The sequence below is a fragment of the Sceloporus occidentalis genome, unplaced genomic scaffold (genome assembly GCF_023333645.1).
Source record: "Sceloporus occidentalis isolate IW3139 unplaced genomic scaffold, rSceOcc1.0.p SCAF_6, whole genome shotgun sequence".
NCBI classification, from domain to species: domain Eukaryota; kingdom Metazoa; phylum Chordata; class Lepidosauria; order Squamata; family Phrynosomatidae; genus Sceloporus; species Sceloporus occidentalis.
This window is the reverse complement of record NW_028316986.1, coordinates 137,223,758-137,245,601: the sequence shown is the minus strand read 5'-3', so window position 1 is coordinate 137,245,601 and position 21,844 is coordinate 137,223,758. Positions and strand designations below refer to the sequence as shown.

The window sequence follows — 21,844 nt, the reverse complement described above, 5'->3', positions numbered from 1 at the left end:
AAATTCCAAAAAAGCAATCCTTGATTTTGCTATTTTGTAGAAGGAACACCATTTTACTATGCCACTATGTTTAATGGGATTTAAACATCCACAGATTTTGGTATCCACGGGAGGTCTTGGAACCAAACCCCAATGGCTACCAGGGGCCCACTCTGTGTGTGTGTGTGTGTGTTCATAAACCCCTCTTGCAAAAAGTTATCATTTTTATTCTATATGTTTTACAGTATGTCCCCAATTTTGTAGCAGTTTGTTTTCTTGAAAACAGGTGCTCATTTTCTTTCTTTAGAGCAGGATGCGCAACTGTGGCAGACAACAGGAGCTGTATTAAAACCTTTGACTGCCGCACCCCCACCTCCACACCTAGTCTTCCCCAAAATCAGTGTATGTGTGTGTCACCAAATGTTCCCTAGGGGATATGGAGAGTATTTTCACCATGTTATGTTTTAGGTCTAAGAAAGTTCTTTTTTCACAACACAAAGTGGTCACTTCCCATTTACTTCCTATTTTCAAAAAATGCCACTTCTGGGCCTAAATTGGCTCTTGGTGTCCCTGAAACATGGTGGGAAAGCCACACACACCAAGTTGGGTGGGCATTTGTGGGCAAAAAATGATTTTGAGAAATTTTGCAAATTTTGTTTTGACCCCAGAGGCCCGGGAGCGAGGGTCTCCAGACATGATGAAAATTCCCTCTACACAACTCAGAAGTCAGCTTGGGTTATTTGAGGGCAACTAAATCTTTGACCACTTGGAGGCAGCACTTTGCCCATCCCTGGCTTAAAGTTCCTTCTAAAATGTCATGGCGCTTTGACAGTTTTATTACAAAAAGTGGGATACAAATAAAAGTTCTATTATTATTATTATTATTATTATTATTATTTATGCCTTATAACTGTGGGCTCAACCAAAGTGCTATTTGGTAAGTGGTTCTCAGTTGAATCTCCAGTGAACACTATCTGTCATGGACAACATTTTGAGTTTTTGCTCAGTGTCTTTTATTAAATAAAATGAAGGAGATATGTGGGGCGAGGGGGGGGGTCATACTGACAGGGGCTGTCATGTTGTTGTTGTTGTTGTTGTTGTATGCCTTCAAGTCATTTCCATCTTATGGTGACCCTAAAAGGAATGCTGTGGCAGACACCAATTCTGACGATTGGAAGGTTGGCAGTTCAAGTGCCGCATGATGGGAAAGCTCCTGTCACTAGTCCCAGCTTCTGCCAACCTATCAGTTGAAAAGCATGTGAATGCAAGTAGATAAAGAGGTACCACATGACCACCAGCTTCATCTTCGGACAACGCTGGCTCTTCGGCTTAGTAACAGAGATGAGCACCACCTCCTACATTCGGACACAATTAGACGTTCATATCAAGGGACTACCGTTACCTTTTATTGGCAAACTTATCATGGGGTTTTCTTGCCAAGTTTCTTCACAGGGTTTTTGGCATTACCATGCTCTAAGGCTGAGAGAGTGTGACTTGTCCAAGGTCACCCAGTGGGCTCACATGGCTGAGTGGGGATTCGATCTCCAGAATCATAGTCCAGTGCTCAAACCACTACACCATGCTGACTAAAACAGAATAGAAGACATAGTTGACATCGGATTAGATCACTCTACACCCCAGCATAATGATATCACCGTTGTATGCAAAGCTTATTTTATTTATTTGTTTGTTTATTTATTGGATTTATATCCTGCCTTTCTCCCAAAATGGGAGGCCTCTTGTGGTTAGTAGCTGTCCCCATACACCATTTTGTTTTTGCCAGTTGCAAAATTTTTGAACTCCCACAGAAGGGATGTTCTTTCCAAAGAAGTTTCAGTGTGGACATAAGAGAATCTAACCTTTATCACATGTTATGAGACCCACTGTAGTTTACTATTTTGAATATTGGATTAGGACTCTGGGAGACCTGGGTTCAAATCCCAACTTAGCCATGAAACCCCCTGGATGACCTTGGGCAAGTCGCACTATGTCAGTCTCAGAAATAAACCCCTCTGAACCAGTTTCACCAAAAACAAACTCTGATAGGGTTGTCTTAGGGTTGCCATAAGTTAGGAACAACTTGAAGGCACATGATTAATAGCATCTCAAGTTATAAATAACAATTATTTTGTTTGTAGTGTTCAGAAAGAAAGTACTGGAGAAACTCTTTCCTGTTCCTCCTGGTGTGGTTTCTTCAGATGTGGAGACAAGCACGGTTCCAAGAGCGCCAGTTTCAGCTCGAGAAGATTCTGATAATGCAACAGCTTTTCCAGGCTGCTCAAGGTTTTCAGGTAATGCAGTTTCCAAATGGAGAGAGTTTGTGGTGTGTGTTCAGATGTCACATAGGTCGTTGCAGGAAGTTAAAAAAAATAGCATGCTCTATATGAAGCTGAAACCTTGAACTGATGGTAAATATGAGAAACTGGCATAATAAGGCTATTTGCTTTCAATAGAATAGATGTAAAGGGATTTTTTAAAAAGTCATCAGTACACTATTCTTTGTGCTGGGTTTTCATGTTGAATTTAATTGCACTACTATGCTATGTTTTAGTTTTGTTTCTCAACCTAACTGTACATTGCCTTAGAAAACTCATGTTATTGTCCTAAACATTCAACCAACATTGATCTGATTGCTCAGGAAAATCACCTTTGATTATTTGCCATTACAATAATGTAACTGGAAGCTGTAAACTGCATTCTTAAAGTACTGATTAATTCTTTCCTTAAAATTCAGCAAAGAAAATTCAGCAGGGTGCATATGTATATTAAACACTTGCACGTTTATATTACATACACTTGCTAGTACTGTTCAAGGAGGTAAACCTGCACAACTCATATCTGGACTCTGAGTAGTATCTTGAAGATCCCATGAATTTGTTTGCCCCTCACATTATTATTATTATTATTATTATTATTCATTTATATCCTATCTGTGATGGGATTCAAGCCAGCTAACAAAATTTAAAAGTTAAAAGAAAGTATAAAATATAAATTAAATGATCACATTAAAACAATTTAAAATATTAAAACGTGCTATAAACTAGATACAAACACTTAAAAAAAACTTTCAGATTAGCACCAGACAACATTAAGAGCCCAAGCTCAACAGTTTGTAAAGGCCTGGTGGCACAAAAATGTTCTAAGCTGCCGCTGGAATGAGAACAAGGATAGAACCAGCCTGGCTTCTCTGGGGAGGGAGTTCTAAAGTATGGGAGCAACCACTGAGAAGGCCCTCTCCCTTCTTCCCACCAGATTAGCCTGAGAAGGTGATGGGACAAAAAGGAAGGACTTTCCAGATGATGTTAAAACCCTAATAGGCTAATACAGGGAGATTATTATTGTTAGTTGTTGTTGTGTAATTTCAAGTCATTTCTGATTTACGATGACCCTAAGAAGAACCTACCATGGGGTTTTCTTGGCAAGATTTGTTCAGAGGAGGGTTGCCATTGCCTTTCCCTGAGGCTGTGAACATGTAACTTGCTGGTAGGTTTCATGGCCAAGCTGGGAATCAAACCCTGATCTCCATAGTCATAGTCTAACACTCAAACCACTATGCCAAGTCTTTTAAATAGCCTGAACTCAAACCATATAGGGCTTTATAGATAAAAAAACAGAAATTATGCTCAGAAACAGACTGGTAGCCAGTGGAGCTTTTGCGACAAGGGAGTGGTGTGTTCCCTGTAGCCAGCCCCAGTTAACAACCTGGCTGCAGCTCTTTGGGCCAGTTGAAATTTCTGAACACTTTTCAAAAGCAGACCTAAGTAGAGTACATTACAGTAGTCCTAACAGGATGTAACCAAGGCAAGTAGAGCTCCGGCATGATCCATCTTCAAAGGTATAAAAACAGTCTTCTTAAATTCTAACAGAACAGAATATTGACTGGGGTGGATTTTTTTGCTTAACTTCATGTTATATTGATGTGTCAGTTGATTTCAGTGGGCTGTGTCCAGGGATGTAAAATGCTGCAAAGTGTCCTGGAGCTGAAATGTGCAATGGATGTTCCATTATTTGTGGACATAATTGATGCAGCAGATTTTGTAAATGTGTGGATGCAGCTGGTTGTTTGCTGAGGGCTGTTTGCAAAACGGCACATTTCTATCCTTATTTGAATTTTATGTATGTGTCTAATTCCACTTATAAGTATATCCTATCAATACACATCCCCAAGCATCTTAGGTTTGGCAAGGAGAGGAGGGAAGGAGGATGTGTGATGCTTATTCTAGGAAGAAAGCCAGAAAGGTAAGAGAGATTTTAAAAGGGAAAGCTGCCAACCCCCCCCCCCTCCAAAAAAAACCCCTACTTCTTTTGATAAACATGTGTATTTTAGGACAACTGTAAAAACCGGAGGGATGGGAAAAGAAGGGAAAGTGCACACAAATACAGGAGCCAAATCAGCAATCCTGTTCTGGCTCTTTGCACACAGAAGGTTATTAGTTCCCATGGTCTCCTGAACCACCCTTGCCCACTCCTGCAGAGCTAAAGGGGACCTCCTGAAGCCATCTATTCCAAGCTGCCACCACCTAGTGAATTACAATGAACTTCCTTAGACCACACTAGGACTTGCTAAGTGAACTATAGTTCCCTCTCTTGCTAACTTAAGGAAGCAGTAACTGAGCTAAAGCAGTGTGATAGAAAGCCAAGATACTTTTTAAAGAAAAGCTTTTATTGTAATTAATGAATTCTAGAGCAAAAGAGATATCACTCATACAAGACCTCCTTGTCTTGTAGGCACAGAATGTGAGGTACAGAAAACAGTCATTTCAGCCAAGCCAGGTAAAATAAACCAGAAAACTTAATCGCCCTAACTAACACATATTCCTAATCCTACTTGCAGGCTCAGATAGATATTGTAGTCCTTGACGTTTCTGGATGCTACGAGCTTGGACTCCATGTCCAGCTCGACCAGCCCCTTAGGCCTACCCCTGGGTACACGGACCACCAGCTGGACAGGCCAACAAAGGGAAGACTCAAACCACATGGTCTCAACAAGCCTTTTTAAAAACTCTGTATGGAAATCTGTTCCCAGGTCTGCTCAACTGCTTGGTCAGTTGGGCATTATCTTAGCTGTGATGTAACCGCATTAGAATGTGATATGAACCCTCATTGGCCTGCAGGACCTTCCCCCAACCTTCAACCCTTTCAAATCCTCAGATGAATGGAGGACCCATTCATCACATCTTCCCTCAGCCTTTTGGATTCAGAATCAGTAGTCTTCTGGGCAAACCATAGGAAACCCTTTGAAATGGAGCATAGGCCTCCCAGTTGGTATCCTAGGTCCTGACGAGACAACACTCATCAATCCTAACTTCAGATTCACATAGTCAGGCATGGGATGAGGGGAGGGTGGGAAATCTCTGCTATAATACAAAGCACGGGTACAGAGGAAGGCTGGAGAGGTGTGCTGTCTTCCTGGGGCAAAAATTTACGATGTAATGGAGACACTGACAAGATTCCTCAGGCTCACTGAGCATTATTCTTTCCTTTTGGTCCATGTGGGAACCAGTGTTACTGCAAGGCATAGCTTTCAGAATATCACAAGGATTATGAGGCTCTGGATAGGAGGATGAAGGGTCTGGACGCACAGGTGGTTATTTTGTCTGCCTTCCAGTGGAAGGCACAGCCCAGGAAGGGAGAAAGAAAATAGTGGAGGTGAACAACTGGCCCCAAAGATGGTGCCACTGCAAATTATTTGGCTTCCTAGACCAAGGTGTGCAATTTTATTGAGGTGGACTTTTGTTAAGGGATGGGTTACCCCTCAAAGCTTTTGGCAGGAAAGGTTTTGCTAATAGTCTGAAAGATCTGATCAGGAGGCCATTAAACTGAGTTATGTGGGGGGAAGAAGACAGTATTCTAGAAGGCACAAATTTATCAAGTGCTGGCAATAATAGCCCAAATGTTATACATAGAGCAAGGCAAATAGCACAAAAAGCAAACAGTGGGAAGGATTGGGGGATGGCCCATGGTTTTAAGTGTCTCTATATAAAGCATGGGAAATAAACAGGATGCACTCTTAGCACAGCAAGGCAAATGTGATATACAGTAATAGGCATCACTGAATATAGTAATAGAGAGTATAACCTATTCCAGAGAAATAGACCAAAGGAAAGGAGGTGAAATAGCATTATACATTAAGGATGTGTATACCATTTAACAGATCCATGACTTAAATCATGGAAGCCAAGATGAGAGCGTTTGGATAAAAATTAAGGGGAGAGAAACAACAGGGACGTGGCAGTTAGAGTCTGCTACACATCTCCAAGTCAAAATGAGGACTTAGATGAAGCCTTTCTAGAACAGATGACCACACATTCAGAAATTAGAGATATAGTAGTAATGAGGGATTTTAACCTGATATTTGTCAGAAGTCAAATTCTCCAAAAAAAATTAAGGTCCAACAAATATTGTATATACTCATGCATAAGTCTCATGCTGCCATGAGGACGTCACGAGCGCGCCGCCTCTATACGGGGCAGCGCGGACGTGATGTCCTCGCTCTGTTCCAGGGCGCTTAGTTTCGGAGCTCCTTCCTGATTTGGTCCGCTGGGCGCAGCCTTCACACGGCTGCGCCCAGCGGACCAAAGGAGAAAGGGGCCAAGCGGCCCCTTTCTCCTCCTCCCCGCCGCCGCGGGGTGTCCTTGGGGCTTGAAGCCCCAGGGACACCTCTTTTCAGGCTGCGGGGAAGCAGCATTTTGCCGCTTCCCCGCAGCCTGAAAAGTGGCGGATCGGGGCCTCAGCGGCTGCCGTTCTGGCCACTGAGGCCCCGATACACTGGGGAAAGGGGCGGGTGCAACCTGCCCCAAATGGGCGGTCTGTAACCCGCCATAGTGTCTAGAATAGATCAAGGGAAGTAAAAGTACCACTCCATTCTGCTTTGGTCAGACATCAACTGGAATACTGTGTCGAGTTCTGGTCACTGCGATTCAAGAAGGATGTGGACAAGCTGGAATGTGTTCAGTGGAGGGAGACCAAAATGGTGAAAGGTCTGTAAACCATGTCCTATGAGGAGTGGCTTAGGAGCTGGGTACGCTTAGCCTGGAGAAGAGAGGTTTAAGAGGTGACATGATAGCCATGTTTAAATATTTGAAAGGATGTCATATTGAGGATGGAGCAAGCTTGTTTTTTGCTGTTCCAAAGATTAGAACACAGAGCAATGGATTCAAGCCACAGGAAAAGAGATTCCACCTCAACATTAGGAAGAACTTCTTGACAATGGGGTTGTTCCCACTAGGTGAAACCCCGCGTTCTGAATCGAATCCAAGGAGTGGTGTTCCTATTAGGATCCGATTTAAACCTAGAACGGTTCTAGAGCAACCCGCAATCGTCCCCACTACAAATCGAATCGTAGAGCGGGATAAAAATTTAAATCGAGTTTTCCTCATTTAACGCGTGTTAAAAAAACACTAGGGTCCGGCCTACGTTTTTCCCTTGATTCGAGTTAGGAACCGGAGCATTTAAATAGGAACGACAACCTTTGAAATTGGGTTAGATGGATGGGAGGAGCCGAGTGCGATGGGGCTGGCCTTCGGGGAGTTGCCCTTTCTGTCCCCATCCATCTGGCTGTTGCCATTTTTGCTTCCCTCACCCCTTTGTCCGCTGTGGTCTTTCAATAAGAGATAAGGATTATTTTTATTTTTTATTTTAATGGTTTACAGGCGCTTAATCTCTTCAGCGCTTTAAGCGCCTGAAGTCCCGGCTGCTCAAGCGCCTGCATCTGCCGGTGGATTGCAACCTCCCCTCTGTGTGGGGAAAGCCCATTTCTAACGGAGGAGAGGCAGGAAGGGAAGGCTCCTCTCGAAGAGGCATTCCCTGCCCGCTTGGGCTCTGATCTCGCCCAGACAGGGAAGGGAAGGCTCCTCGCGAGGAGGCATCTGATCGCACCCAGGCGGGGAAGGGCTCTGATCAATGGGGGGGGGGGAATAGAGCCTTTCTCCCTCCCTTTCTCAAATGGAATCTGCCTTCTCCTCCAACCCTGGAAAGAGAATCTTTGGGAAGAGTGCTCCCTCCCTGCTTTTCCAGCAGCCTCCTTCATTGATCTCTGGGCTCTCTGAAGGGATTCTCCCTGGCTGTCTTGGGAGACATGAAGAGGGGATGCTGTCATGGAAAACCTATCCCATAGTTCCTCTGGAAAGAGCTTGGGTTTCCTAAATTCGCTTTCCTAAATTCGCTAAATTCACAAACAGTCAATGAAATGGAAACGATGCCAAAAGATAAATCGCTTCCAAATATTCCGGATTAACGTTACGTCATTCTGACGTACTATTGATTGACAGCTCCAAATAAGGTATGGAGGAGAAGAATCGCTTTATTTAAACACCGATTCCATGCCAAGTAGGAACGCTTGCAGGTAAAAACTTCGACTTAAATAACCAGATGGGAACGATGAACAAAGCGATTCGGATAGCGGGATAAGAACAGTGTTATTTTGAATCGATTTTATTAAAAACGTTGTATTTTAAATCGTTTCAAATCTTAAGTGGGAACAACCCCAATAAGTGCTGTTTGACAGTAGATCACACTACCTTGGAAAATTTAAAACAGAGGCTGGCTGGCCATCTGTCGAGGGGGCTTTGATTGTGTATCCCTATGATTCTGTGATAGAAAAGAGCCCTCTTTAGGTATTGAGCAGGTATTCAGATGTATGTACATGGATGTCTGTGTGACATTTTGCACAAGAATGGCTTCACATTATTATTATTATTATTATTATTATTATTATTATTATTATTATTATTATATAAATCCATACTACACATGCATTGCTCTGGCATCATCATTGATCTGTCAGTATTCTGATTCAAAAAATTAAATAAGAATATCCACTGGCAGGATAAAGGAACTTAAGGTCAACTGGGAACAGATATACAACATAAAGATTTTCTTGCAATTCCCTGGCTTATTACAGGGAAGAACAAAAGGGGGCAGTTTCTGCCTTCCCTAGCTGTCATGTATTTAATGTGCTGGCTACAGCAGGAGTGGGGAACCTTTGACACTCCAGGTGTTAGATCTCATATCTCAAAAGCCCAGCCAGCATGATAGCTAGTAAAAGTCTGTGGGAACATTAGACCAAACATTTAGAGGGTCAGAAATTCTACACCCCTGCATTATACTATTAGATTAAAAAGCCAGTGTTGAGTGACAAACACATTTTCTCTTTGAGTGGTTTCATACTATGAAAAGAACTCGATGTACTTCCTTTTCCCTGGGTCTGCCTGCAGTGGGTGATTTATTTTCTAACACAAATATTAGGGACAGGGTTCAGTTACTTTTTCCAAACATTTGTTCAAGTAAACAAGAAAATACCACAGCAGTGATCTCAAAGACACTCTTTAAAATCTTCACAAACTGTAACACTTTATTCAGATGTTAATGGGTATGAATATAGCAAATGTAAGTCACGCTCTCTCATCCTCAGGGGGAAGCCGTGAAGAACTCCTCTGAACAAATTCTGGCAATGCTAGGTTCACCTTAGGGTCACTATAAGTTGGAAGCAACTTGAAGGCACACAACACACATACACACACAGTAACTCAGTACCATGCAAGCTTGTTCAGAAGTATGCCCCATAGTGAGCTTAATCTCTAGTAAATAAGTTTGGAACTAAAGTCCCTCTTCTGTCTGCATTTATTACTCAACATCAAAAATTGCTTTGACATCATCATATTTTAAAAAAATCAGCATCCTATTAAAAGCAAAAGTCTTCACTTGGTGCTTAAAATCAAAAGACAATTAACATTCTTAATGGCAGGGCTATCAAACTAGAGCTGTAATATTGTATTTCTTCATATTGGTAATGTAGAAAGCATTGGGGCATTTTTAGGGAAGAATCCAATGGGCAAAGCGGGAAAACATCATAATTCTTGTCCCCACTGGCTTTTCAACTACTGTGCTTCTGTCCTGAAGCAAGTTTCCTTCACCTGGTTTCCCAATGCCAGATGTATGCTCATTGAGGCAGGATGAGGAAGAGAGACTGCCTCTGAACAGAGTGATGTTTTCAAGGGAGAATTAAGGATTGGGGAATGATTAACCATGACCCTTTTGTCTGTATATCCATTCTCCCCTGTGAATGTTCTCTTCCCTTGCATTCAGAGCAAATACGCCTTGAAGAATACTGCCTGACATTTACAATGAGAACTGTGTACTCCTCCAGCTGTTGTTAGATTGTAATTCATCAGTCTTCAGATGTTGATTGTGATAATGAGAATCTCAGTCTAATATCATCTGGAGGGCTTCACATTTCTCCATCCCATTATAAACACAGAGAATCAATAAGTTATGGTACTCTCCTTTCTGCAATATTTGAAGGCATTTTCAATGTCTAATGGCAAGAACCTTAACTTATCAGTTGACCTATCATTCAAAATTACTGGAAAGCGATTCACTTATTTGTAGAAATATAGGAGATGGTATAGGTCTGTAGTTGGTATATTTATTGGTGGAAACAATAACATGTTGAAATAAATCCTGATTATTATTTTTTACATGCAGTATAGATCTTCATAAGCTGTTTTTACTTCTGTTAAGCCAATACAGAAGGGAAGCCCTAATGTAGAAGAGAAGCAGTACTTCTTCACTAATGCTGTTGCCTTAGTCCCCAAGTAACATTTGCATTTGCACACATGTTCCTGCTAAAATTTTGCTTGCCTCTATTAAAAGTGGGTTGTGTCTTTTTTTTTTTAAAGAATGCTTTGATTTGTGGATTCATTATCAATGATACACTGCCAAGCAAGGCAAATATTGTCTATACATATTCATGAGAAAAATTTTGGCAGTGTAATAATGGAATAAACAACTTTTGCAGACTGATTAAACAATTCATTTTAGCAGTTAATTATTGTGGCAAGAATGAGCAGCAGACTGTAATTATTACATTGTAGAGTAGAATATGACATTTTAAATGCCTTTCCATCAAGAATTTGTATTCTGTTGACTGATTATGCTAACATGGCATAACTGTCAATAAGATGGTTGATTGTTCATAATGTCCTGAGGTCATAGTTTTTCTGTGCGGATCAACAAACTGCTGCTTTTATCTCTCAGTTTTTGTTGGGCCTCAGTCTCTTCTCAAATGCCATCAGTCTTCTCTAGAGGGACCCCAAAAAACCATTGCAGCTGATCCTTCTCCATTTGGTATCTACAAAAATATGGACTATGTTGTTGCTACCTTATTTTTCTTCAGATCTCCATGTGCTGGAGAATTGGTCAGATAAAACAGTACACTCAGTATGTATTCTGAAGATCCACATACATAAGTAGAACTTTCAAATAAATCATTCCCTAAGATAAATGCTTGGATTCTCGTTTGTTATCAAAAGTAGTTCACATAACAGCAGCAAGCCTTTGCTTAATAGGATTACAAGATAGAAATCTCAGAATAGAAGTGTAGCCAACTGCAAAAAGCCACATATTGGGAAGACAAAGGTTTCCTACAAACAATTTATTTTAAATCCCTTTAAACGCTGTGCCTTCATAAATGCTTCGTGTTCAGACTGTCCTCTACAATCAAGTGTTATAAACTGTCTTTAAAAAGGAAAAAAAAATTACATTCCCTTGGCACTAGGCAGAAACTCCCAGAGTGCAATAAATGAAGCAATAGGTTGCTTAACTACTTGTTAATGGCTTGAAATAATAATTCCTAAACTATATGCCATGTGAAGTAAATTAGAAATGCAAATCTCTGTAGGTCCTACTTGTCAGTAAGTCTGTCTTTGTTCCAGAGAACATGATTACCTATGTCAAAGCAGGAACATAGACATGTTTCTGCAGAAGGAACATCCAAAGTGGTTATTCCTGCAGAGATACAGGGGATGGGCTTCTTGATGCCTCTGCTTGAAACCTTTCCAAGTGCACGAATGTCCAGTGTTATTCAGAAAGGCTTCTGGAAGTTTGTGAATTCTAGTATTGTCCAAGGCCTTTTGCAAATGCTCTTTAGTTCATGAGTGAAAAATTCTGCTCGAGAATCTGATGGCATGTCTTAAGAATTACAATTTTTCTTTCCTAAGCAAGACTGATTTTGTCCAATACATTCTAACACCCTGAAGAACTTTCACATTTGCTTCTCATTAATTCCAGCACTGATTAACACCTCATTATTAATCATCACTGGTAGAAGAAATCAGCCCCAAGACTGTAGTTCGAGGGGTTTAGCATGAGTTTAAAGAAGTGAATTTACCGAATAGTTTCAATTAATTTTAACTTTATGTCTGTCTCTTCAGAATGCATGATTAATCAGTTTGTATCTTATGGCATTATTTCTCTGTTTCCTTTATTAACCTCTAAAAGTGAAGACTTTTCCTTAATCTTTGGAGTGGGAAACAAACTGTATTTTGACACTGGGTTTTTATTTATTTGTTTCTTATTGAGGGGAGTGGAATGATGATTGGAGAGTTAACCTCCTGAAGCCACTGAAATTTCCTTATTTCTACTTTTGAGCAAAAAAAGACATGCAGATGTTTTCGATTGCTCATCAAGATCTATAAGAGTCCTGTACACAAGTGTAGCATAGTCCGCAGTCCGCAGCTTGTGTGAAGCAGTCATTGTGAGAGCAGGTGTTCCTTGAACTACATTGAATTTCTCAGTAGCTACACATTTAAAATCCACAAGATAATAGTGATATCATGCTTTTTGTAAATTGTAGCCATGTTCTTTAAAGGCTCAGCAGGCCTTTGAGAAGTGCATTATAATTGCATATGAGTGCTACTTCTCCTTCTACTCTTCAACAAAATTATTGTAGGAGGATTATAGTTTTTATAAAATTACTCCATATTACATTCCATTATTGCAGTGTTCCTGTGTGTGTTTTGTAGAGGCTGAGTGATAATTTTTGGAAAAAATGCTACTGTTTGCTTTACTGAATGTTGGGGGGAAAGACACTGTACCAGGGCTGGAGATCAGGTGCTGCTGTTGATCAGAAGTAGTTCTTGGTTGAATCTGCAATGATGATGAAGTGACCATATTAGTGCCTTCTCGTAGTTGCTATGGGATCAGTGACTTACATGTATTTAATCATGCAGGCGAAAGGGAAGGGAGATTCCTAAATTCTGAAAGACTGTACGCCTGCAAGAGGAAGTCATAATCAAAGTGTATTTCAGAATTTTACACCCTCCCCTCATTCCCATATAAATCTGGAGATCATGTAACTGGGTGGCTTAATGCAACTGATAAAGCGAAATCTTGTTGTTACATTCACATGGAATAGTTCCTTAGTTGATTTTTACCTGTCAATTTAACTTCTTGTTACAGTTGAGGACAACATAGCCCATTTCCCTCAATTTTGGCACTGTCAAGGAAGTACAAGGTCTAATCCTAAATCCCCAAGGTCTAGCAAATTCCTCACTTGCTTTGGAGACAGTTTCATTGTCTAAAAGATGGAAGAGGCAGCAAGGGGGCCATCTATTTTGGATCTGATCCTAACCAACAGGGATGACCTAGCTAATGGAGTGCAAGTGGTGGGATCCTTAGGTGGGAGTGATCATGTACTCCTGGAGTTTGTTATACAATGGAAAGGAGAAGCCAGACATAGTCAGACACGCATCCTAGACTTTAGGAGAGTGGATTTCAGTAAACTTAGAGAAATACTGGAGGTGATCCCATGGTCAGGAATACTAAAAGAGAAGGGAGTTCAAGACGGATGGGAGTTTCTCAAAAGGGAGATACTGAAGGCACAATTTCAAACAATTCCAATGAGGAAGAAAAATGGGAAATGTCTCAAGAAACCAGGATGGATGACTAAGGAACTTTCAACTGAGCTAAGTTTTAAACAGAATATGTATAAGAAATGGAAAAATAGGGAAATCACCAAAGAGGAATTCAAAAAAATAGCAAGTATGTGTAGGGGTAAAGTCAGAGAAGCTAACACGCAGAATGAACTCAGGCTTGCTAGAGAGGTTAAGAACAACAATGTCGGCAGCAAAAGGAAGAAAAAGGAAACGGTAGGGTCACTGCGTGGAGAAGATGGCAAAATGCTAAGAGGGGACAGAGAAAAGGCAGAATTACTCAGCACCTTCTTTGCCTCAGTCTTCTCAGAAAAGGCAAAGGGTGCTCAACCTGAGGATAATGGAGCAGAGGACAGATTAGGCGAATTTCAGCACAGAATAAGTAAAGAGATAGTATAGGAATACCTGGTTAATCTAAATGAATATAAATCTCCAGAACCAGATGAACTACATCCAAGGGTATTAAATAACTGGCAAATGTAATATCACAGCCATTGGCAATGCTCTTTGAGAACTCCTGGAGAACAGGAGAAGTCTCAGCAGACTGGAGGAGGGCAAACGTTGTCCCCATCTTCAAAAAGGGGAGGAAAAGAGAATCCCAAGAATTATCGTCCAGGAAAGATTCTAGAGCAGATCATTAAACAGAGAGTCTGTGAACATTTAGAAGGCAATTCCATAATCACAAAAAGTCAACATGGGTTTCAGAGAAACAAGTCATGCCAGACAAATCTAATCTTTTGGTTTTTGATAAAATTACCAGCTTGTTAGATGAAGGGAATGCTGTGGATATAGTGTATCTTGATTTCATAAAGCTTTTGACAGGGTTCCCCATGACATTCTTGCAAACAAGCTTGTAGAATGTGGGCTAGACAAGGCAACTGTTACATGGATTTGTAATTGGTTGACCGGACAAACCCAAAGGGTGCTCAATAATGGCTCCTTTTCATCCTGGAGAGAAGTGACCAGTGGGGTCCCACAGGGCTCTGTCCTGGGCCCAGTGTTATTCAACATCTCAATGACTTGGATGACAGAATTGGGGGCATACTTATCAAATTTGCAGATGACACCAAACTAGGGGGAGTAGCTAATACCCCTGAGGACAGGATCAAAATTCAAAATGACCTTAATAGATTAGAAAGCTGGGCCAAAGCTAACAAAATGAATTTCAACACGGAGAAATGTAAGGTACTGCACTTAGGGCGGAAAAAATGAAATGCACAGATATGACACCTGGCTGGACGAGACTACATGTGAAAGAGATCTGGGAGTCTAAGTAGACCACAGATTGAACATGAATCAACAGTGTGATGCGGCAGCTAACAAGGCCAATGCGATTTTAGGCTGCATCAATAGAAGTATAGTGTCTAGATCAAGGGAAGTAATAGTGCCACTCTATTCTGCTCTGGTCAGGCCCCACCTGGAATATTGCATCCAGTTCTGGGCACCACAATTCAAAAAGGATGTTCAGAAACTGGGGCGTGTCCAAAGGAGGGCGACTGAAATGGTGAAGGGTCTGGAAACCATGCCCTATGAGGAATGATTTAGGGAGCTGGGGATGTTTAACCTAGAGAAGAGAAGGCTAATAGGAGATATGATAGCCCTGTTTAAGTATTTGAAGGGATGTCATATTGAGGAGGGAGCAAGCTTGTTTTCTGCTGCTCCAGAGACTAGGACCCGGAGCAATGGATGCAAGCTCCAGGAAAAGAGATTCCACTTCAACATTAGGAGGAACGTCCTGACAGTAAGGGCTGTTCGACAGTAGAACACACCCCCTCGGAGTGTAGTGGAATCTCCTTCCTTAGAGGTCTTTAAATAGAGGCTGGATGGCCATCTGTGCTTTGATATAGAGTCCCTGCGTGGCAGGGGCTTGGACTGGATGGCCCTTGCGGTCTCTTCCAACTCTGTGATTCTATGATTCTACAGGCAAATTAGAAAGAATTAGAGGTGTAAAGCTTTTGCTTATTTGGTTCTTGTTCTTGCGCTGCTTGTGTAATTCCCTATATATGAAAATAAGTGCAGCTAGCCCTCTATATCAATAGATTCTGCATCCATGGATTCAACCATCGGCAGCTTGAAAATATTTTTTAAAAATTTCAAAAAGCAAATAGCAATAGCAACTATGTTTTTATACTGCTTATCAGCACACTTAAGCACTCCCTAAGCAGTGTAAGCTAATTGGCTCCAACAAGCTGGATACTCATTTTAGCGACCTCAGGAGAATGCAAGGCTGAGCTGACCCTGAGCCCCTGGCTGGTATTGAACTCGCAACCTTGTGGTTTTTCAAGTGAGTGGCTGCAGTACAGGCATTTAACCACTATGCGACCAGGACTCCTAGAATCTTGACTTTACCATTTTATATAAGGGACATCATTTTATTAGTATGTGATGCTATGTAATGGAACTTGGAACATCCATGCATTTTGGTATCCACGGGGGTCCTGGAACCAAACTCCATAAAATATTAGGGCTCATTGTCTGGCCACTTTGGGGGCATAGTGTTTACACAACGCATGGCCCCAAAGTGGCCAGAAGCTGCCATGAGGCTGCGCAAAGCCAGGAAGAGCTGTCCCCAAAAGAGCAGATTTTATCCGCTCCTACTGGTGACCATGTGGTACCATGGTGGTGGCCTGCTTTGGAAGAGGGCTGTGCTGTCACCACGGTCCTTACGCGAACAGGGCCAAAGCAGCCATAGGCCGCTCCTTCCAGGCCATCTCCTTCAGCTCTTAGCCTTGGCTTAAGTTCTTTCAGAACAGAGAGGGTGTAACAGAAATCTTTATGCTTTCCAAGAGTACAGTCTCTCAGGTGATGCAAGTTAGCGATGTGAATTTACATGTATTTCAATTTTAAAAGAATAAAGAACTTGAGAGGCTTTCTTCCTGCTAAGTGGGACATAGGGTTTTGTCCATCTTTTTGATTATTTTTAGGCATTTAGAAACATTTTTTATGAAAATATCATTTCTAAAAAAAGGAGATCAGTTTTGTAGTGGGAAAGCCTTGCCATGCACAAATACACTGTTTTCTGTGCAAAAATGTATTTTCTGAAAAGATAAATGTTTTTGCACAACCAAAATTTAGCAGAAAATGGAAAGTGCAGAAAAATCTCATGATGATTGACCATTTCTTGGATGGAGTGTATCAGTGTATCAAGACATCCATTTGTATTGTGGACAAGAACATTTGGAAGTATTCTTTATATCCCAGTAATCACACAGGTGTTGTAGCAAAAATAACGTTCTTGTTATTGTCTTCCAGATAAAAAGGGTGAGATTCTGGCTCCAAAGAAAATGTATACAGTGGTTCTTCCTCCTGAAGATTATGTACCAGCTATTAATACTGAAGTCAGTAATGAAGATTCTGGGAGCGATGATGATGGTGATGATGCCGATGTTCCAGGTGAAAAACAGTGTTTCAGTGTTGTGTTGTTTTTACAGTGGTCAGTATTTAAAACTAGATGGGCTGGGTAAGAATGGGCTGTTCATGGAGTTGTGCTGGTTTACAGACGTATGGAACTGAGAGGCTCGGATTTTACTAGATGATAGTCTTCTTTTGCTTTGGTGGCAGTTTCCACATGGTGAAGCTCCCTGCCAAATAAGGCAAAAACAATCGGATCAGTTTGTCCAGATAGTGGTTTGTGTCTAAATGTGGTAATTTGAAAGCCTGAGCTATTGACTTCAGTGAAACCTGTACTGGGGAATTTCAATAGCTGTCTCCTTGGAAAGTGAGATGACACAAACTTTTGCACATTTTTTTGGATTTAAAAAATATTTTTAAAAATAAACCTTTTGCATTTGGTGTTTACATCAGTCAGAGACAACCTGGAGGCACACAACAGGAAAAGCAACAGCAATGCTTATATGAAAATTTCATTTCTTAAAAAAAAAACCCAAAACAGTTTTGTGTGGGGAAAGTCCTATGTTGCATAAAAACACATTGTGCAACAATTCATAGGGTTCTTGCTACAGTTTTTACTGGTCTTCACCACATAAGGTACCTAGACAGAGGACTCAATGTTTGTACTGCAACACTTTGAAATGTCACTCTGTGTCTGAAAAACTAGCTTGCAGAGAGAGTCTCTCTGCCAAAAGCTTTCTTCCTAATATAGTAGATACAAGAAGATTTAGCTTTTGTATTAAACAAGTAAAAATTGGTCAGACGGAGAAGCTCATAATACATGTATATTGCCTGTGTTCAACACAATGGGATAAAACCCATGTGGGCCTGCAGTGCTTTGGGTTTTTGTGTGGCTTATAGAATTGTTGTCTTCTTTCAAGTTATTTCCAATTTATGACAACCCTCAGGTGACCCTAGCACAGGGTTTGATGGGACTGAGAGTGTGTGAATCACCCAAGGTCACTCAGTAATTCAAACCCTGATCTCTGGAGGCCAAGTCCTATGCTCAGACCACTATACCATGCTGTATATAATTATAATTGTATTAAATCAAAATCATGAAATATTTTATATGCCAAATATTTGTTTGTTTGTTTTTAAATTTAATTTATATAACAGTCGCGTTCTCCCAATTTAGAGATTTGTTGCTGGCAAGCAAAACTACACAGAACTTTCTTTCTTACAGGAGTGCCTCTGTTTATTTGAATGGAATCTGAGTGTGGAAAATGAGAATTATTTTGTCTGTGTTGAACTGAATGTGGACTATATGTTGAGTATTTAGGAAATACTTTGGTACATTAGTAGAACCCGAAAGGGAGGAGATTGTTCACACTAGGCAAAGCCACATAGCACTGATGCCCCCCACAAAAGGCAGGTAATTATTGAAACAGTTACAACACAGGTGAATATTCAGTCAGTAACTATAAACCGCAGTGTCAAAGCCATGGCTTTAAAAAATTGCTGGAAGTACTTAAAGCTTACAAACAGAACATAATTTGTCAGTAGCAAAATATGCCAGTTTAAGACATGGGTTGTCACACATTTCTCTGTTCATTATTCCTTCGCCATTTTATAAGGGTAGGTGTTTTATGGCCTGGGAAGAATGAGAAGGTCTAATTTATGACAAACTTTGCTATAGAGGTCTAGGGTTGTGCCTAGCCTGATTCAAGGTCTATGTAAGCTGTACCAGACAGCATATTTATCTATGCTATTTGTGTTGCTAGAATGCATCTTAGTACAAAAATTGTAACTTGTTCTCCTGTTAATTTCTTTATAGACTAAAGCTTAAAAATTGTTAAGCTTTAATACCTAAATATTAATACTTAATACGGACATTGATCTGACTTTTGTATAGAACTGTGGTACCTTGAGAGCATAGGTTTCAAGTACAGGATTGCTTCAGTTCAGAAATTCAAGCTTTAGTAGTGAACCAGAAAACTTGGTTCAGGAACTAAAGATGTTTCCAGCAAATATACATTGTCAGGACAGAAAAGCCAGCTTTAACACATAGTATAGTTAAAGCATACAGTAATTCAGATTTTAAGCGGGATGACACTCCATTCATCCAGAAAGCCAAATGCTCTCATTTTCCAAGGGTCAGCCTCCTTCTAACCCGGTACCATCCATTCTCATGAGATTGACTGTGAGACTCCAAGCATAGCCTTTCCCCACTTCATACCTGCTCATTAATCACCAAAGGAATGCATGCAGTAGCCTTAGCAATTATCTTAGAACTGTGTTTCCCATCATCCAGCGTTAGTACAAGATAATAGGTTTCTAGCAAGCAGGGTGGATCACCATTAACTATGGCAGACAAGCTGAAAAACTCAGATCCTGACATTAGGTGACCAGCACAGCAACTCCTAGAAAATCCAAACAGATCCAGAGCAACAGGCATAAAGCAAAGAATCTTCAGTCATCTACAAATTATAGAGGTTATGAATAGTATTTAGCTCTGACAGTATTTAATATTATCTCTTTTCTGTAGTTCCGTTAAATAATACATCCTTTTGAATGAATATGATTATAATTAAATAAGTTTTTAAATAATCAAAGGCTTTTCCCTAAAAGTAAGTCTTGGAACTGAAGCTTTTCTCTTTCTTGTATTAGCTTGGGCAAACAGTGTCCAGCATGCTCAAACTGCTTTTCTCCAAACTTGATTTAAGGGGAAAGCAGATGGCCCTGAAGGGGCGGCTTGAAGCTGCCCCTTCCGAAGACATATTGGAGCTGTCGCAAACACACACTGTGGCCTCAGTCTGCCTTGAAGCCAGCCAAAACAGGAGAGGCAAATATCCATTCCTTTTTTGGTTGGCAAAAAGCTGGCCTTTCCTTCCCCACCATGGCTTGAAGTTGACTGCAAACCGCCCTAGCAGCATGCAGCATATAAATGCAGCGGTGCTGGAGCATCTTGAAGCTGCCCACATCTGGGTGGCTTCAGAGTATCATCTGAGTATGTGGCTTGTAAACGCCGCATTCTGATGATGCACTGAAAGCGTCTTTTACGGGCCATCTGTTCCAGCCCTTAGTGACAGTGGTACATAGGATGTGTTCATGTAACATAACACACCATGCCGGAAATTTTCAGGAATCCTTACTCATGATGAAGTAGCAGTCTGCTGCTGCACCCTGACTGATTGATCCAAAATCTCTGGCTTCTCATGTCGTACACAGCCATAGCCAACAGGACTACCTGCTTATACAGTGTCAATCTCTGTAATAGTTGTGATATATTCTTTCTGCCAACTCTCTTTTCTCATCCATTTATGAAAGACTCCCTGCTCATGCCACAATGCATAAAAGAGGCAAATTCTCATAGTGGAACCTGGTGTCTTTTAAGTGTTCTGGACTATAATTTATAAAGTTCTTTGTCATGATAGCTGTGACAGATGGGAGTTGTAGTCCAAAATGAGTATAGTGACTGAGGAAGGCTAAACTAATTTCTGTTATGTATGGAGTTACTGAGCATTTGTTTACATTTATTTCACATGTCCATTTTGCCAAGGCTCACATTTTAGCAGTAGCTGATGCATTCACTAGGCTTCCCTATAGAAATTACTTTAGATTATAGTATTCCGACATCAGAAGCATATCTGTTTTCTAGAAATGTGTATGCATAGAAATCTGTTTTGGACAGTCATAGGAAATTAGAAGGACATATGTATACCTTCTGCCTTACTGCTCCCCCCTCCATCAACATCTTATTGACAACCCCTGTCAGTTACTTTCCCCCTTACTAGAACATATGTGCAGGATTATAGCTTCATCAGTATAATTAGCAGGGCACAGGATGAGCAAGATGTTTGAGCATGAGCCCTCTGAAGCTAGATCCTGTTTTGTGAAAACTGTTATTTATAGCAGCTCCAGAGCACTACTCTAAAACAAGAGCAATAAAATAGACCTGGAAAAAGATTTCCTTAACTGTGGAAATGGCTATACTACCTAAGGATTTTGACAAATTTGAATTTCGGAATGAAACAGGTTAAAACTTGGGGTTCTAGGAAACATTGAGTCTGAAATTGCCAATTTTGATAACATTTTCAATGGCTGTAATCTGATAGTCAGCATTTGGGCCATAGATAAACTATCATCTGTCAAAAGCCAGTAGCTAATTCAATAACTTCATTGCTCCAAGCTGTTTAATTTTGAACTATGGTTCTTCTGATGTATTTTATTATTATCTATTTACTTAAAAACATTCCTTTAGGAAAAATGTCTTAAGGCCTACCATCTGGCTTGGAAAGGAACAAAGAGTGAAAGCTTTGATGGGGAAGTAATGTTAGTCATGTTCTCGCTTTTTCATGACATATTGCTGCTTATAAGCAGTGTTTTAAAGTCTTAAAAATCTGTATTCTAACTCTTATGTAAGGCAGAGTTCCGACTTAGTGGTAACTAACAATAAATGCTGTATGCATTGTATATGCATTTGAGGAAGTAGACTTCAGTCAACAAAAGCTCATGCTACCAACTTTTTTCTTTCAGTTAGTCTCAAAGGTGCTACAAGATCTCTCTACATGCTAATTCTACAGACTAACATGGCTATATCTTTTAATAAAATTATCAAAACAGTACTGTACAAGTCAATGACAGGTTTCCTTAGATGTTAATCAGTTTCTCCAGTATTGAATGCTGGCATCTGAACACAGACCTGAGGCGCAGTAGGCCCTTTTCATTCAGCTGGATTTACCCAGTTCTCAAGAGAGGTTTTGGTGTTAGAGGGGAGACATAAGTGAATTGCAGAAATCAATTAAAAATTGAACTCCTCA

At 40.6% G+C, this 21,844-nt stretch overlaps 1 protein-coding gene across 1 annotated transcript in view; it reads left to right on the top strand.

Annotated features, from left to right (window-relative positions):
* Positions 1-21,844, top strand: part of ERICH1 (glutamate rich 1) — an 86,254-nt gene that overhangs the window by 18,627 nt on the left and 45,783 nt on the right. Inside the window, exons 2-3 of the mRNA XM_089528575.1 lie at positions 2,118-2,270; positions 16,944-17,084. Coding sequence (XP_089384701.1) covers positions 2,118-2,270; positions 16,944-17,084 — 294 coding nt within the window. The remainder of the gene's footprint in view (positions 1-2,117; positions 2,271-16,943; positions 17,085-21,844) is intronic.